Source organism: Cherax quadricarinatus, chromosome 42, assembly GCF_038502225.1.
Source record: "Cherax quadricarinatus isolate ZL_2023a chromosome 42, ASM3850222v1, whole genome shotgun sequence".
Classification (NCBI taxonomy): domain Eukaryota; kingdom Metazoa; phylum Arthropoda; class Malacostraca; order Decapoda; family Parastacidae; genus Cherax; species Cherax quadricarinatus.
The window spans coordinates 22,038,279-22,057,524 of NC_091333.1; the positions used below are offsets into that span (position 1 = coordinate 22,038,279).

At 40.8% G+C, this 19,246-nt stretch overlaps 1 protein-coding gene across 6 annotated transcripts in view; it reads right to left on the reverse strand.

Annotated features, from left to right (window-relative positions):
* The window catches only part of ida (anaphase promoting complex subunit 5 ida), a 348,644-nt gene that overhangs the window by 95,106 nt on the left and 234,292 nt on the right, over positions 1–19,246 (reverse strand). For all 6 annotated transcript variants that reach the window (XM_070093406.1, XM_070093405.1, XM_070093407.1 and 3 more), the window contains one exon: positions 6,338–6,534. In XM_070093406.1, coding sequence (XP_069949507.1) covers positions 6,338–6,534 — 197 coding nt within the window. The remainder of the gene's footprint in view (positions 1–6,337; positions 6,535–19,246) is intronic.

Sequence of the window (19,246 nt, forward strand, 5' to 3'; positions counted from 1 at the left end):
CACCATATTTGTGAATGTATATTAGACCCACCAGCTGACGTGTATTAGATGTGTGAGGTCGTTTGTTTACTCTTGAATATCGGCAAAAATTTAACATTTCCGCTACTTTGAGCTCAGTTTCAAGCCATTTCCTGTGCTAAAACCAATCAAAATCATCTCTATTTCTGTAATATATCTTCCATTCTATCAAATGAGACCAAGAAATCGCAAATACAACTATAAAAAACATAGGAAAAAACACTGCAAAGTCGCTGTTTTAATCGAAAAATCATGATTTCAGTTTTTTTCTCTCATTATACACAGTGTGCTGCAGGATCTGTTTTATGTGGTGCACACATACCATATAGATGTATTCTGTCATATCTAGGCCCAAATGTACCACTCACAGTTTATCAGAGTGAGCTGAGCTCATGACGTAGATCTACGGTTTGGACCCTGAACGTAAAGCCGTAGATCTATGGGACGGACCCTGAAAGGGTTAAGGCAGTAATATCTTGTTGTACGTGTAAATCTGCCATTTTAACTCTCTCTCTCCTCCTGGTGCCCGTAATGAAGCGGAGAGCTCTATTCTGGACCCGTTGTAACCGTAGCATGTTGGTCTTTGTTGTTAATGACATTGGGACCCATGGGTATTCGAGTATAGGTCTTATTATCATTTTATACAGATGTTTTTTGACATGTGAAGGGGCTTGATTAAATCTAAAGAGACTGTTAAGACCAGCTTTGGCTATGTTGATCTTTTTATTTACATGAGATGTTGAGTGGAGCAGCCTGTCTATTTCATATCCCAAGATCTTGTTAGGGTTTCTAATGGCTATAGGTGTACCTCTGATGGAGATACCCCCCTTATCTTCGATGGTTGATGCAAAACATCCTATCGTGCTAACAAGGACTTTGTCAGGGTTAGTCGTAATTCTCCATTTCTTTTCCCAATAAGATGTTCGACGAAGTTCAATATTCTATGACTCTCTCATACTTGTATTTTCCTGTTACCGGAGTTGATGAGACCACATGGATAACATCATCTGCAAATTGCATTATAATTGTATCATTAAACTCTGGTTGAGGAAGGTCATTCACATAAATGTTGAATAGAATTGGACTAAGACACGAACCTTGTGGGACACCAGCTGTCGGTATAAAAGGCTCTGTCGACCTGCCGTGAAAGGTGGGAATGATTTTTCTTTGAGTTAAGAAGTTATATATTAATCTGAGAAAGGTCCAGTTATGGTCTGGTAGGTCAATGAGTTTGTATATAAGACAATCATGCCATAAGCTATCAAAAGCTTTATGAACATCTCTGGTGGCAATTAGGGCAAGATTGCCTTGATGTTCTAGACTTGCTACAGTATCGAAAATAATATTTATTGCATGATGGGTACCTCTATGTGTTCTAAAGCCAAACTGTTTTTCAGTAAAAAAGGTGATTAAACTCCATATAGTAGTTCAGTCTGCTGGAAATGATCTTCTCAAGAACTTTTCCAGTGACTTCAAGTAAAGATATAGGTCTATAGTTCCCAGGTTGGTGGATGTCTTTATTGGGCTTAGCAAGAAAGATCATCCTAGCAGCCTTAAAAACAACTGGAAAATGTCCTGAGGTCAAGATGGCATTAAAGATATTAACCAAAGACTTTACAATTTCTGGGTAGGAACTTTATTTGTTTCATTTTTATTCCAGAGAGACCAGGGGCTCTATTTCGCATTCTTCCAATAACCTGACTCATCTCGAGTAATGTAATAGGTCTAGTAAGCGGGTGGGCATCTTCAAGAGTTGATGTATCGATGGAAGGTAGTGGTTGTAGATCATCTAGGTTCTCATCTCTCCATTCATTTATCAACTGATAGTGATTATTGTTAAATCAACGACTGTTATTGTGGGAGAGAATTTTCTCCCATACATCACCCATCAAATTAGCCTGGTCCTGTGGATCATCAAGTTTAATCTCAACATCTTCATCATCCTTGTCAGTGAAGGTATGAATTAGGTAGTCAGGAGCCTTGTGCTTTGCCCCTAAAAGTTGTCGGATCTTACTCCAAAATTTTGCTGGCTCATGTTTATACTTATTAGCTTGGAGAACTAGCAATTTCCATAAGTCATGTTTGTGATGACTAATCATGTTAATTAATTCTTGCCTTAATCTGTGCAATGTAGCTACTGGTGGTTGTCGCGTTTGAAGATGCCTTCGACATTCTGTTTGATAATTTATCAAAGCATCTCTAATTTCCCTCGTAGGTTTATATTGTTGGTAGATCTTTGTGGAAGCTAATTGGCAAGTTGCATTAGTAGCATCAATTATTCGATTGTGAAGGGACCTGATCGCGTCGTCAATTGCAGTGGAAGGTAGATTTTCCAACGACACAATTTCATCGTCACCCAGAAATGCCCTGAAGGGGTCAAATCCTAGTGTGTTGAGATTGGGTTTAGGAGGTACAGGTATTCTAAATGGAGAAGTTTGTAGTTGTATTAAAACAGGGATATGGTCAGATCCTACGTCTCCACCAAGAGAGAGATGACAATGAAAGAGGTCACAGTCTCTGTTTGTCAGGACTATATCTGGTGTCCTTGGATGAGGACCAATATACAATTTAAAGAATGGGCCTTGAAATGACAAGTTTCTGGCTGTCATGATATTAAATAGTTGTTTTCCTTTCAAGTCACCCAGTGGATTACCAGCTCCACAGTTAAAGAGGGCATGGTGATGAGCATTAAAATCTCCCCCTAGAATTGTTGGAATATTCCTGCTTAATATCCTATGTAGAGGAATTGACTCTATATATTGTTGTCTCGGGGGAAAATATCCAGTTCCTATCACTAGTTGGCCATGAGACGTCGTCATTTCTATTGCAAGAATGTTATCTTCATCAACATGAATATTTTTAAATGAATAGCCTAATTTATCTAAGATGGCTACGCCACTATAGGGTCCTCTCGATTTCTCCACAGTAGAGTAACCACGTAATTTAATATGTTGATCAACTCTCGCAGCTGTCTCATTCAAGAGTATAACATTGGGACTGTAATTATGTAGTTCAACTTCAAGGAGGTAACGGTTATTAAAGAAATGTTGAACATTAAGTTGGAAAATTGTAATCCCCATTATTTCTTGCACTTCGCACGTGTACTGCGGTCTGAACGCCTGCAAGTAATGTCATGTTTGGTATCCACACTATCCCTGCTGGACTTGTCAAGGGAAGGAGGGAAGTTCTGAGTAGTTGCTTGTGCATTAAAAATGTCACCATCCTCACTAGAATTGGTAATATTAACAGAATCATTAGAGTCATCATCAGAAAACTGAGGTGTGATATTCCAAGTTTCAGGAAGCAGAGGCTCGTGAGAGTTAATGGGAGACTGTGGAGGCTCCAAGGGAAAATTTGGTAGGCCAGGTGAATTACCCTGGGAAAGTTCCTGTTCAACAGGATCAGCTGCAATAGCGGAAGAGTAAGCACCATTCTCTGGGGCATCGTTAGGGTCAGGTATTGACTCATCGGGTTGAGGGGAGTTGACAACCTGGGTATGCGAGGTGGGTGATCCCTGGACAAGGGATGAATTAGGCTTATTTGTATAAGTAGAGTAGGGCACATACTTCTTGTTATGAGAAGGCTGGGTCATAATAATCTTCACATTATCTGGGATGGGAGTGATGGGAGTGATCCCATTAGCCATTAACAAATCATTTAAAATCTTAGAGCAGAGTTGAATGTCACCACCTGCTATGTCTTTGGCCATCATATATATTAGTTGCGCTCTCGTCATATCCCCGGCTGAGGATACCTGAGACATGGGGGGTGAGGCTGAACCTTGTTGTTGCGTTTGTGTATGTTGTAGGTGAGGGTTAGATTGGCGCACTCCAAGAGGGGCAGTATTCCAAACATTGGAACCAGTGGAAGAGACCTGAGGAGTCCCACTAGATCCAGGCAAAGCTGGGAAGGAAGTTTGGGACATTGCTGGAGGTGCCTGGGGAATGGTCTTCTTAGAAGTGGATAGTTTCTTAGCTTATAGAATTTTCTGCATTTCCTTTTTCCTCTCAGGACAGACAGCAGAAACAGCATGATGTTTTCCATTGCAGAGGACACACCTGGGCTTAGTTTTGTTATTACAATCTTTAAAAGAATGTTGCCCAGAGCATATGCTGCAAATCAGTGTTTGAGTACTACATTTATTGGTGGTATGACCAAATGCGTAACATTTGTAACATTGTGTAACACTGATAAACTGCTCAAGAGAGATTTGGTCAGGTGTACATCTGGTGCCAAAACATTTGAAGCCATTTTGAAACACTAGTTTGGCTTCCTCAGGTGTCTCAAATATTAACTTTAATGTTACCTGGTTGTTGCCAGGTTTAGAGAATTTATATGCTTGGACAGCCTTAAATTCAGAATTCTCAGTATTAGTCATCAACAATTTCCTGCACTGTGCTATTTCTCATGAAGCTGTTAATTCTGGCAACAAACACAGTTCGCTGAGCTTGATAGCTTTCAGGTGCAAGTGAGTGGATACCAAAGGTGTTCAATTTTTCTAGGACGTCCTGCTTAAGTAGTTGAAGTAACTTTTCTTCAGAAGAGAGAAGAAGTACTACCCCAGCGTGGGTTTGAAAAACATCCACTGGAGCAACAGTTGAATTCGAGCAAATACATGCTAGAATTTCTTTCACCGACTTTTTGTTGCCATCAACTACGACGTAATCTTACTCTTATCCACGCCATGATGTCCAGGAAGGTACATCTGGCACAGAAGTAGCTTTAACAAAAAGTGGTCTTTTCTTAGAGTTAGTCTAACATCCTACGTCAGCTGACTTATGAAGGTCAGCCCCTAAGATAGCCTACCCTCGAGTGGTGAGGGGGAAAGGGCTCAAGGCAAAGATCGGCTGGATTTTAAAAAACCACACGGGCTACCGGATGGTCAAAATGCCTTGTGTTAACTCGCCAAAGCAAAGTTGCTGAAAAAGAAGAAGATAGAAAAGTCAGAAGGATAGCAATGTATGTAGTGTGTTAGTGTGTGGGCCAGTGTAGATGTTTGGGTGAGGGGAGGATGGAGAAGAGAGGGGTGAACAAGCAAGCAAGTCACCGCCTTACCCTCTTGATGGGATGGGGCTCGAAGTGACTGCAAGCAAGTTTCCTCTCAGCTCTGGTTAAGAACAACTCAGGATAACCCAAGAAAAATCTCGAGTAACAGTGTTCAGAGTTGCTCTGCTCGAGAATTACTCAGGATAACTGAAGAGCAGGAACGATGACGTCTTCTCTCCACGGCGGCTGGACGGCTTCTCTGTCAGTGTGTATCTGTTGTGCTTCGACTACTAAAGCAGGAATCTGCTGATTTACTTTTGCCTATGAACTTGTCACAGTTCCTTGACAATGTGAGTAGTCATGAAAGCACCTATGAACTTATAATATTCATGAGGTACAGACACTTCAAATGTGGGAAAGTTAGTATTTAGCACATGTGTAAGTTTGCACATAGCACTGCAGTGTTGATTATAACTGGATGGATGTATTAATAATTTAATGTAGGAAGTTATGTTAGACACAATGACTTCAAAACTGGTGAAGTCTCCATCACAGGCCATAAACATGACCAGAATCTGTGACTCCTAGGAAGATAAACAATTTAAATATCAAAACTGACTCCAGTTTCCTCACATTTTAACCCTGATGATGCAGAGGATATAAAAATATTGCATGTGCTGACAGATGATGCAGGAAACAGCTAATTTACTCTCATCTGACAGACATGAAATAACATCTCTAATCTTACATCTCGGGATGACTTGTGGCTGGTGACAATTTCAGGATGCAGCATGACAAATAATCACAAGAAAGACCAGGAGGTAAGGATCCTAGATGGAGTAAGATTGGCAGTTATGCAGAGGGCCTATGAGTCTGGGAGGATGAAATGGTAAGGAAAATATGGGTAGGGATTGTGAGAGATTTTGAGAGGTAAGGACCTCAGCATCCAGCCAAAATATGACACTGTTAGCATGAAGGCAATATCTATGAAATGATTTACAGAAGCCAGCCAGCTGGACTTCAGTTTTAGAAGATTAAAGCACAATACTTGAACTTTGGAATTAGGATGAGAATGTTGCATTTCAGTGGGTCAACAATGGACAGTGATGGAGTGAGTGATGATGAAAGTGCTTCTTCTTTTTTGGGTCACCCTGCCTTGATGAGAAATGGACAATGTGTTAATAAAAGAAAATTGAACTGTGGTGTCAATTCTCTACAAAAAAGACATCTAGTGTAATAGTGAGTTTTCTGCTTTGAATCACTCTGCCTGAGAGAAAATGGCCAGAAAAAAATAATACCTTGATAAGAATGCACAAAATAAATTATAATGAACCTTAATTTAGCTTCAGTTGGATGAGATGTGGCCATATTTGTGATGACAATTTGTGCCTCTGTCCAGCGTCCTTGATGAAGCAGGTCATTGAGGGTGATGTGGGCTTGAGCAAACATCCAAGTGTGAGAATGTTGTCCATAAGCAGGGAACCTCTCCTGGGCATGTTGCAACACATCACCTGCCAACTGGTATTCACCCTGAAAAGAAAAAAAAATATTAAATATTTTATTTCGTGGATAAGCTGTAGTGGAAGGAATGGTTAGAAGGAGGGGGGCAAAGGAGGTTTTGTGTGTGAGGGGTTTAGACTTGCAGCAAGCATGCATGAGCATGTTAGGAGCAAGTGGAGGGAAATGGTTTTTATGATGATGTGTTGTTAGTGTGTGAGCAAGATAACATTTATGAAGGGATTCAAGGAAACCAGTTAGCTGGACTCAAGTCCTGGAGGTGGGAAGTACAGTGCCTGCACTCTGGCACTCTGAAGGAGGGATGGAGATTTTATTTTATATTTTTTATTAACACATCAGCTGTTTCCCACCAAGGCAGGGTGGCCTGAAAAAGAAAAGCTTTCATCATCATTCACTTCATCACTGTCTTGCCAGAGGCACACTCACACTACAGTTATAAAACTGCAACATTAACACCCCTCCTTCAGAGTGCAGGCACTGTACTTCCCATCTCCAGGACTCAAGTCCGGCCTGCCAGTTTCCATGAATCCTTTCATAAATGTTACCTTGGTCAAACTCCAACAGCACATCAAGTCCTAAAACCATTTGTCTCCATTCGCTCCTATCTAACATGCTCATGCATGCTTGCTGGAAGTCCAAGCCCCTTGCACACAAAACCTTCTTTACCCCCTCCCTTCAACCTTTCCCAGGCTGGCCCCTACCCACACAGTTTTTAGCCATAGTGTAGTCATGTCTCTGGCAAGACAGTGATGGAATGAATGATGTTGAAAGCATTTCTTCTTTTTTTGGGTCACCCTGCCTTGGTGGGAGATGGCTGATGTGTTAATAAAAAAATATTAAGCTTTCATTTATTTACATTAATTGCATCATTCTGTAACAGCAGAGACAGCACTACTGCAGATACACCAAGGAGAGGGTTGACTTGCACATCTAAATAAAGTACAGTGGACCCCCGCATAGCGAACGCCTTGCATAGCGAACATTCCGCATAGCGAACGCTTTGATCGCTAAAATTTTGCCCCGCATAGTAGACAAAAACCCGCTCAGCGAACTTCGTCCGAGACGCGTCCAATGTGGGCCCTCAGCCAGCCTCACATGTGCCGCCCGTCCCATTGTTTACCAGCTAGCCTCCGCGGTAACATTCAAGCATACACTCGGAATATTTCGTATTATTACAGTGTTTTCGGTTCTGTTTGTTGAAAATAAGTGACCATGGGCCCCAAGAAAGCTTCTAGTGCCAACCCTGTGGTAAAAAGGGTGAGAATTAGTATGGAAATTAAGAAAGATTTTGAAGGGTTTGGGGCTAACCCTGAGAAGCCTATGCCAGTTGTGGAATCCATTGTGCCTACTTCAAAAATTAAGGAAATGTGTGCACAGTGGGTTGAACTGCAAACCTTTATGGATGAAAATCACCCTGACACAGCTGTTGCAAGGCGTGCTGGTGACTATTTCAATGACAATGTTATGGCCCATTTTAGACAAATCGTAAAGGAACGGGAGGTACAGAGCTCTATGGACAGAAAGAAGTCCAGTGACTCTGAAGCTGGTCCTAGTGGCATTAAAAGAAGAAGGGAAGTAACCCCGGAAAAGGACTTGCCTCCTCAAGTGTTAATGGAAGGGGATTCCCCTTCTAAACACTAACACTCTCTCTCCCCTCCTCCCATCCCATCAATCATCACCAGATCTTCAATAAAAGTAAGTGTCATGTAATTGTGCATGCCTTTTTCAGTTTGTGTGTACTAAAATTAACATTTTTTTGTGGTAAAAAAATTTTTTTTTCATACTTTTGGGTGTCTTGCACGGATTAATTTTATTTCCATTATTTCTTATGGGGAAAATTAATTCGCATAGCGAACATTTCGCATAACGACCAGCCCTCTTGCACGGATTAAGTTCGCTATGCGGGGGTCCACTGTATATGACAAAGTGAACAGTAAGGTTACTGTGTGATGAATGAATTTAGTGGAAGGAATACTGAGGTGCCTTTTCAAGTGTTTTAAAAACTTAAAAAAAAATAAAAAATGTAAAACTGAAATATGACTCGTATATAGATTACATAACTAAAATTTCATAGAAATCTGTGACAACTCCCATTTTGTATTAGATTCTTTATCTTCTAATGCCACACCTCTCCCGAACACCCCTGCATTCATTTCTCTTACAAGACCATCTATAAATACAGTATTAAACAATCATAGTGACATCATTCATTCCTGTCTATGGCCTACTTTTACTGGAAAATAATCTCCCTCTCTCCTACATACCCTTATCTGAACCTATCATAAAAACTCTTCACTGCTTTCAGTAACCTACCACCTATTCCATTCTCTTGCAACATCTGCCACATTGTTCCCCTATCCATCCTATCATATGCCTTTTCTAAATCCATCAATGCAATGAAAATTTCCTTACCTTTATCTAACTATTCTTCACTTATATGCTTCAACGTCAACACTTTATCTACACATCCCCTACCCTTCCTAAAGCGTCCTTGCTCATTTGCAATCCTGCTCTCCATCTTACCCTTAATTCTTTCAATGGTAACTACCATACATCAAAATGGTATACAATACCGACAGGTTGTTAGGTAAGACACATATGCAACAGTTAGACAACTTTATTCCGAAACGTTTCGCCTACACAGTAGGCTTCTTCAGTCGAATACAGAAAGTAGGCAGGAACAGTAGAGATGTGAAGACGATGTAATCAGTCCATCACCCTTGAAGTCGTAGAATTTGAGGTTGTCAGTCCCTCAGCCTGGAGCAGTTCAGTTCCATAGTCAGGAACTGAACTGCTCCAGGCTGAGTGACTGACAACCTCAAATTCTACGACTTCAAGGGTGATGGACTGATTACATCGTCTTCACATCTCTACTGTTCCTGCCTACTTTCTGTATTCGACTGAAGAAGCCTACTGTGTAGGCGAAACGTTTCGGAATAAAGTTGTCTAACTGTTGCATATGTGTCTTACCTAACAACTACCATACACTTTACCAGGTATACTCAACAGGCTTATTCCCTTATAAATTTTACTCTTTCTTTTGTCCCCTTTTCCTTCATAAAAAGGAACTATGCATGCTCTCTGCCAATCCATAGGTACCTTCCCATTTTTCATACATTTATTGAACAAGAGTACCAACCACTCCAAAACTATATCCCTACCTGCTTTTAACATTGCTATCTTGATCTCATCAACTCCTGCTGCTTTACGCACTTTCATTTTACCCACAGCTTCACACACCTCTAACACTTTCATAGCTGGTTTTCCTCACTCCTAAAAGATGTTATACCTCCCTAGCCAATGCATGAAATCATTGCTCCTCTTTCTTCATCAACATTTAACACCTCAAAATATTCAAATATTTCCACCATCTTCCCAATACCTCCAATTCCCCATCTAATGACTCCACTCTTCTGTTTTTAACTCTCAAATTCATTTGTTTCCTAGGCTTTCTTATCATTTTTAAAAATATGTTATGTACCTCAAACATTATTACTCACTTTGTACTACTCTCTAATCAATGCTTACATTACTTACATTATTGTGCCTCGGGATCTACAACAGCAAATCACCTAAGACTAATAATAACTCAACAAAATGCTGCTATCAAAATGATCATCAAGTTTTGGACAACACAAACCTACATATTTCAAATTTACTCAACACAGAAAACATCCACTCTTACTAGGACAATCAAAATAAATGTATACCAAGCCCTGAATTTTTCGTAATGTGCTTATGCACATTACAAAAAACAAATTCCTCTTTCATGTCCCATGTATTTGACTCATCCTCAACAAAATATCAGTACACAAAAAAGTCCCAAAACAAAATTATTCTTCTCAAGCCTGCATATCCAACATTCATTCTCATGTGCTTACACGTACCATCTGACTTACGACCAAGCTTGGTTCTGATCAATCGGCCACAAGTCAAAATGGACGTAAGTAGAAATTAGAAAACTACCAATAGGGATACTTCAAAAATTAAATCTTAATGAGACTCACGAAATCGTAATGACACGATTGCAAACAAACCATACCACGGGCTAACGTGACGGTCTGGAGTTTTGAGACTCTGATCGCGGGTTCTATCCCCGCCTGTGGTATGGTTTATTAAATCTTAATCTTGTAAAGCAATCATTCTTTTACGTTTGTTGTGGAAATAACTTCAATCTGTTCATTATTATTGACTGATTTTTATAAAATAGGTGAATAACTTACTTCCAAGATAATAGCCGAAAGCGTGCACATACCCAAGTACAGTGGACCCCCGCATAACGATCATCTCCGAATGGGACCAATTATGTACGTAATTGTATTTATGTAAGTGCGTTTGTACGTGTATGTTTGGGGGTCTGAAATGGACTAATCTACTTCACAATATTCCTTATGGGAACAAATTCGGTCAGTACTGGCACCTGAACATACTTCTGGAGTGAAAAAATATCGTTAACCGGGGGTCCACTGTACTTGGGAATTTTTTTCCTGGAAAAAATCCCATTTTTTTCAGTGTTTTTGTAAGCATTGAGTGTCTATAACAGTTTGCCCTCATGCTAGATCCGTTTTCTCTTATAAGAGTGACGATAGAAGGGACATTAACCCTTTGAGGGTTTTGGTCGTACTAGTATGTTTTACGAGTAGGGGTTTTTGACGTACTAGTACTCATAAATTCTAGCGGCCTCAAATCTAGTGGGAGAAAGCTGGTAGGCCTTCATGTGAAAGAATGGGTCTATGTGGTCAGTGTGCACAGTCTAAAAAAAATCCTGCAGCACACAGTGCATAATGAGAAAAAAAAAACTTTGACCATTTTTTTTTAATAAATCAGCGACTTTGCAGTGTATTTTCGTATGGTATTTATTGTTGTATTCTAGTTTTCTTGGTCTCATTTTATAGAATGGAAGACATATTATAGAAATTGAGATGATTTTGACTGGTTTTACAATGAAAGGTGCCTTGAAATTGAGCTCAAAGTAGCAGAAATGTTCGATTTTTACCAAACTTCAAAAGTAAACAAATCGTGCCAAGCGTGCAATACACGTCAACTGGTGAGTCTAATATTCTTTTACAAGTGCACCAATAATATTTATACCATTTTTTACACTAATGCAGTAGTCTGCATAACAGTAAATCTTATATTTTTTGTGAGAATAAAAATTCAAAGTGGAAAGCAAAAGGATATAAGAGGGCCCTTGAGACGTGACTAATGACTAGAGGAAATGTCATTTTAGTGCCAGGAATGTCTTTCTTGTTTATTCTGGACCCTATTCGGAAATTGGCATCTTTTGAAATTTGTGTGAAATTGGCAAAATTGCTAAATTCTGACCACTGTACTGGATAGTTGAATTTATAAATGGGTGGTTTCTTGCACCCATTCGATAGAAAAAATGGAGTTCTAGCGAAATATTCATGTTTTTTGTCGACTAGTACAGTGAAATTGGCCGAAAATGGGGCTCAAAGTGGGCAAAATCGCCGATGCGTAAATATCGCCGAGACCGCTAACTTTGCGAGAGCATAATTCCGTAAGTATTCTATCAAATTTCAAACTTTTGGTGTCTTTATGATCGGGAAAAGATTCTCTATCTTTTCATAAGAGAAAATAATTTTTTTTTTTTTTAAATTTGGCCGACCCTGAGAACGAGTTTCGGAGAGGGCCTGTCGACCCTCAAAGGGTTAAGCCTTATGGTCGGTGGTGTCCACAAAGTCCCTTTCCTATCTGTGCAGCAGGCCTTCATATTATGCTATATAATATTTATTCTGGTGTATTTTTTGTGTGTCTATGCCTTATGTCATAAGAAATCAATTGTGATAGGTAAATAAGCCTTATTGTTGATATTAGCATAAAAACAGAACATTTTGTTGGCTGCTCTCTCTCGCTTGTGTCAGCACTTCTACCCAGAATATTCCTGTATATCAACATCACAGCTATTGTAATGATTTATTTTATTATTTTTGTATTTTATTTTTTACTTTTTATGCTGTTAGTATTGTAGTTTATACTGTAAGGTTTAGGAGAAAAACACTGCACAACCCAAAGCCTACAAATAAAAATGATCTCACACACTTCTTCAGCATTAATTGCTGTATTCCTTCTTTCTTATGTTCTTATGTAATAGAGAAAGGACACTGAAACATGCCTTCTCAAATCCATACATCCATATACATTTGCCCAACTTATTTTTTATGCTACCCAAGCCATAGCTTTCATAACCTTTCTTTCTCATGTACCAGCTGACTTTTCCACCACATGTATAACTACTATTACTACCTCTACTTGTGTGGGCGAAACATTGTCAATAAAGGATCACATTATACTGCTGCGTCTGGCAGCCCTGCTGCCAATATCAGCATACCTCTGGCAAAACAGTGATAGTGTGAGTGTTTCTTAATTTTTTGGGTCACCCTGCCTCAATGGGAGACAACCAGTGTGATAAGAATAAAATAAAACTTAGTTATGTTATATTTATCATTAAAAAATGTAAGTTTACTCTGTCAGGTTAGTTCTAAGTTGTGTATAATCCAAAGTCTGCTCAAAATGCATTGCTGAATTATGACATGTTAATTTATCTCTATAATACAATTGTTTCTCCATGGGGAAGTGGAACAGAATTCTTCCTCTGTAAGCCATGCGTGTCGTAAGAGGCGACTAAAATGCCGGGAGCAAGGGGCTAGTAACCCCTTCTCCTGTATATATTACTAAATTTAAAGGGAGAAACTTTAATTTTTTCTTTTGGGCCACCCCCACCTCAGTGGGATATGGCTGGTACGTTGAAAGAAGAAGAATACAACTGTTGTAGGTATTAGGTTGGTAGATAGCAACCACCCTGAGAGGCACTACCGTCGTGCCAAGTGTGTATAAAATGGAAGCCTGTAATTGTTTTACATGCTGGCAGGATTGCTGGTGTCTTTTTTTTTGTCTCATACACATACAAGACTTCAGGTACATCTTGCTACTTCTTCTTACACTTAGGTCACACTACACATACATGTACAAGCATATATATACACACCCCTCTGGGTTTTCTGCTATTTTCTTTCTAGTTCTTGTTCTTGTTTATTTCCTCTTATCTCCATGGGGAAGTGGAACAGAATTCTTCCTCCGCATGCCATGCGTGTCATAAGAGCCGACTAAAATGCCAGGAGCAAGGGGCTAGTAACCCCTTCTCCTGTATATATTACTAAATTTGAAAGGAGAAACTTTTGTTTTTCCTTTTGGGCCACCCCACGTCAGTGGGATACGGCTGGTACGTTGAAAAAAGAAGAAGGATTGCTGGAGTCTTTTTTCTGTCTCAAACAAGCAAGATTTCAGGTACGTCTTGCTATTTCTATTTACACTTAGGTCACACTACACTTGCATGTACAAGCATATACTGTATATACACACCCCTCTGGGTTTTCTTTTATTTTTTTACTAGTTCTTGTTTTGGTTTATTTCCTATTATCTCCATGGGGAAGTGGAACAGAATTCTTCCTCCATAAGCCATTAGTGTCGTAAGAGGCGATTAAAATGCAGAGAGCAAAGGGTTAGTAACCCCTTCTCCTGTTTACATTACCTGGAGTTTACCTGGAGAGAGTTCCGGGGGTCAACGCCCCCGCGGCCCGGTCTGTGACCAGGCCTCCTGGTGGATCAGAGCCTGATCAACCAGGCTGTTGCTGCTGGCTGCACGCAAACCAACGTACGAGCCACAGCCCGGCTGATCAGGAACCGACTTTAGGTGCTTGTCCAGTGCCAGCTTGAAGACTGCCAGGGGTCTCTTGGTAATCCCCCTTATATATGCTGGGAGGCAGTTGAACAGTCTCGGGCCCCTGACACTTATTGTATGGTCTCTTAACGTGCTAGTGACACCCCTGCTTTTCAATGGGGGGATGTTGCATCGTCTGCCAAGTCTTTTGCTTTCGTAGTGAGTGATTTTCGCGTGCAAGTTCGGTACTAGTCCCTCTAGGATTTTCCAGGTGTATATAATCATGTATCTCTCCCGCCTGCGTTCCAGGGAATACAGGTTCAGGAACCTCAAGCGCTCCCAGTAATTGAGGTGTTTTATCTCCGTTATGCTCGCCGGGAAGGTTCTCTGTACATTTTCTAGGTCAGCAATTTCACCTGCCTTGAAAGGTGCTGTTAGTGTGCAGCAATATTCCAGCCTAGATAGAACAAGTGACCTGAAGAGTGTCATCATGGGCTTGGCCTCCCTAGTTTTGAAGGTTCTCATTATCCATCCTGTCATTTTTCTAGCAGATGCGATTGATACAATGTTATGGTCCTTGAAGGTGAGATCCTCCGCCATGATCACTCCCAGGTCTTTGACGTTGGTGTTTCGCTCTATTTTGTGGCCAGAATTTGTTTTGTACTCTGATGAAGATTTAATTTCCTCGTGTTTACCATATCTGAGTAATTGAAATTTCTCATCGTTGAACTTCATATTGTTTTCTGCAGCCCAGTGAAAGATTCGGTTGATGTCCGCCTGGAGCCTTGCAGTGTCTACAATGGAAGACACTGTCATGCAGATTCGGGTGTCATCTGCAAAGGAAGACACAGTGCTGTGGCTGACATCCTTGTCTATGTCAGATATGAGGATGAGGAACAAGATGGGAGCAAGTACTGTGCCTTGTGGAACAGAGCTTTTCACTGTAGCTGCCTCGGACTTTACTCTGTTGACGACTACTCTCTGTGTTCTGTTAGTGAGGAAATTATAGATCCATCGACCGACTTTTCCTGTTATCCCTTTAGCACACATTTTGTGCGCTATTACGCCATGGTCACACTTGTCGAAGGCTTTTGCAAAGTCTGTATATATTACATCTGCATTCTTTTTATCTTCTAGTGCATTTAGGACCTTGTCGTAGTGATCCAATAGTTGAGACAGACAGGAGTGACCTGTTCTAAACCCATGTTGCCCTGGGTTGTGTAACTGATGGGTTTCTAGATGGGTGGTGATCTTGCTTCTTAGGACCCTTTCAAAGATTTTTATGATATGGGATGTTAGTGCTATCGGTCTGTAGTTCTTTGCTGTTGCTTTACTGCCCCCTTTGTGGAGTGGGGCTATGTCTGTTGTTTTTAGTAACTGTGGGACGACCCCCGTGTCCATGCTCCCTCTCCACAGGATGGAAAAGGTTCGTGATAGGGGCTTCTTGCAGTTCTTGATGAACACGGAGTTCCATGAGTCTGGCCCTGGGGCAGAGTGCATGGGCTTGTCATTTATCGCCTGTTCGAAGTCATTTGGCGTCAGGATAACATCGGATAGGCTTGTGTTAACCAAATTTTGTGGCTCTCTCATAAAAAATTCGTTTTGATCTTCGACTCTCAGTCTGGTTAGCGGCTTGCTAAAAACTGAGTCATATTGGGACTTGAGTAGCTCACTCATTTCCTTGCTGTCATCTGTGTAGGACCCATCATGTTTAAGTAGGGGCCCAATACTGGATGTTGTTCTCGACTTAGATTTGGCATAGGAGAAGAAATACTTTGGGTTTCTTTCGATTTCATTTATGGCTTTTAGTTCTTCCCGCGATTCCTGACTCCTATAAGATTCCTTTAGCTTAAGTTCGATGCTTGCTATTTCTCTGACCAGTGTCTCCCTATGCATTTCAGATATATTGACCTCTTTTAGCCGCTCTGTTATTCTTTTCCGTCGCCTGTAAAGGGAGCGCCTGTCTCTTTCTATTTTACATCTACTCCTCCTTTTTCTTAGAGGAATAAGCCTTGTTCATACATCGAGTGCCACCAAGTTAATCTGTTCTAGGCATACGTTGGGGTCTGTGTTACTTAGCATATCTTCCCAGCTTATATCGGTTAGGACTTGGTTTACTTGGTCCCACTTTATGTTTTTGTTATTGAAGTTGAATTTGGTGAATGCTCCCTCGTGACTAGTCTCATTATGTCGGTCTGGGGCTCCACGCATACATGTCTGAACCTCAATTATGTTGTGATCTGAGTATATTGCTTTTGATATGGTGACATTTCTTATCAGATCATCATTGTTAGTGAAGATGAGGTCTAGTGTATTCTCCAGTCTAGTAGGCTCTATTATTTGCTGGTTTAAATTGAATTTTGTGCAGAGATTTAAAAGCTCGTGTGAGTGTGAGTTTTCATCAGAGCTGCCTCCTGGTGTTATTACTGCAACAATATTATTTGCTATATTCCTCCATTTTAGGTGCCTTAAGTTAAAATCCCCCAGGAGCAAGATGTTGGGTGCAGGAGCTGGAAGATTTTCCAGACAGTGATCAATTTTTAACAGCTGTTCCTGGAATTGCTGGGATGTTGCATCCGGAGGCTTGTAGACTACCACAATGACTAGGTTTTGGTTCTCGACCTTTACAGCTAAAACTTCCACTACATCATTTGAGGCATTTAGCAGTTCCGTGCAAACAAGTGACTCTGCAATGTACAGGCCAACCCCCCCCTTTTGCCTGTTCACTCTGTCACATCTGTATAGGTTGTAACCTGGGATCCATATTTCGTTGTCCAAGTGATCCTTTATGTGGGTCTCAGTGAAAGCCGCGAACATTGCCTTTGCCTCTGCAAGCAGTCCACGGATGAAAGGCATTTTGTTGTTTGTTGCTGGCTTTAGACCCTGTATATTTGCAAAGAAGAATGTCATTGGACTGGTGGTATTGTTGGTACTGGGGGGGGGGGGTTTTCCGGCATTAGTATCTGTATCTGTTGGTTTGGAGTGGAGGCCACCGACTGTGGTTCCACTCCAGGAATGACTGGATTTGGTGTACGATTTCTGCCATTTCCTGCCAGTTTTTTCTCCTTCCTGGCACTAAAAAACCTCTCCCTCTTGAGTGGCTGTGGCTACCCAGGTTTTCCCATGGCCTGGATGTTTTGTATCTTTTTGTACCCTTTAGATGGTATGCCTGGCAATTTAAGTTATAGCACAGTCTTTCCTGTACTGAAGAGGTACACATTTCAGGGTGAAAAAGCTTACAGGAAGGGAGTTTGCCTTTTCCTGTTGTCATATGGGCATGGCATTTTCTAGGGTGGTCATAGTTGCACGTCCCGTCTGTTTTTCCAGATTTCCCATGTCTGCAGATACCAAGTGCATAGTATGTGCACAGGCTTGGTTTCCGTTTGCCTTGGGTTTCTGTGACTGTATTCTCTGTTGGTGCATGTTTCCCTGTCTTATTCCTATCCTCTCTAGCACCAACAATGGAGCTCCTACCAGTTGTTTTTGGTAATATATCCTCACTATAGCTAGTGGAATCCTCTTGTTTGCTATTTCCTGTGGTATTTCTAGTTTGCAATATTGGTTTTATCTTATCTTTGACTACACTTGTTTCCCCACTACGGCTCCTGTCCCCTATGAGGTCATTTATATGTATTCCTTCCTGCGTATAATTCCCGACTACCTGGACAAAATCTCCAGCTTCACCATTACTGTCTCCCAGGACAGCACCTCCAGCTTCACCATTACTGTCTCCCAGGACAGCATCTCCAGCTTCACCATTACTGTCTCCCAGGACAGCACCTCCAGCTTCACCATTACTGTCTCCCAGGACAGCACTATCAGCCCCACATTTACTGACTACCAGGACATCACCTCCAGCCTTACAGTTTCTGACTACATGGCCAGTATCAAGGGCAGTACCATTCAGCCCAGACTTTTTATGTTGCCATCTGTTGTAGAAAGCTTCCAGGTTGTCTATGAAAGCAGCAGCACTTGTGTCCTTTTACTTTACATATTGTCGGTAATTCTACCAACTTTATTACAAGCTTTGATGTTATCCTCTTTTAATACCCTTGTGATTTTAGTCCACAGATTTTCCTCATTTGGGCATACCCAAAAACACTTCCCTGTTTTAATACTACTTGTAGCTAGTTCTTGGATATCTGCACAAGGGGCATGACACCAATTTCCACAAAAATGACAATTTATCCATGTGGAAGCCTGTTTGTTTGATTGACTGCAGACTACACAGAGCTTCATAATGATTTGAGTGGTTGATTTACTGTAATTCTACTAGCAACCTCTTGAATACTCTATTAATAACCTCCTTAAATGAAGCTCTAGCTATTTGTATTTCTATTTCTAACTAATTGGACAGCTTACCGTGTATGTTCCTGATTTATATTTATTGCTTGTGTTTGATAAGGGCACCTACAACCCCATCCGTTTACAGTCTGCTTTATTGTCCAACGAATCCGTTTGAAACCAGTCAAGGGTTCGGACCATCAAGGGTTCGGACCAGTCGAGGGTTCGGACCAGTCGATCTGATCTGATCAGTGGGTCACTTATTTAAAACATACTAGTCGGTGATTTGGGCTAACACATGAAGGATCTACTTGATATTATCTACCCGAGTAATATGTGATTTGATTGATACAAAAGTATAACTTGCGTGTTGAAGAGCCGGTGATTTCTGGCAGCTCCTACAATGACGAACGGTCGAGTCTCAACCCTTGTTTATCAATCGCTGTATCTAGCTTTTCTATTTTTTTTTCATCTCCACCACAATAAATGCTATATTATCACTATAGTTGACTGGTGGAAAATTTGGAGGAAGGACGCTTTTTCTGTAGTAATATTTGCTTCTCGTGTATATTGCGACCGCTGGTAACTACAGGTTATATGAAATTCACAGTATACGTCTGGTATTTCAAGAAAAAAGAAACTAATGAAAGTCACTCCACTCCACTAAGTACCATTATAATACTGGTTAGATGCTACTACAACACTGTATTCTGCTATTCACTGGTATCACTAGATTATATGCGAGTACACTAGCAGGCC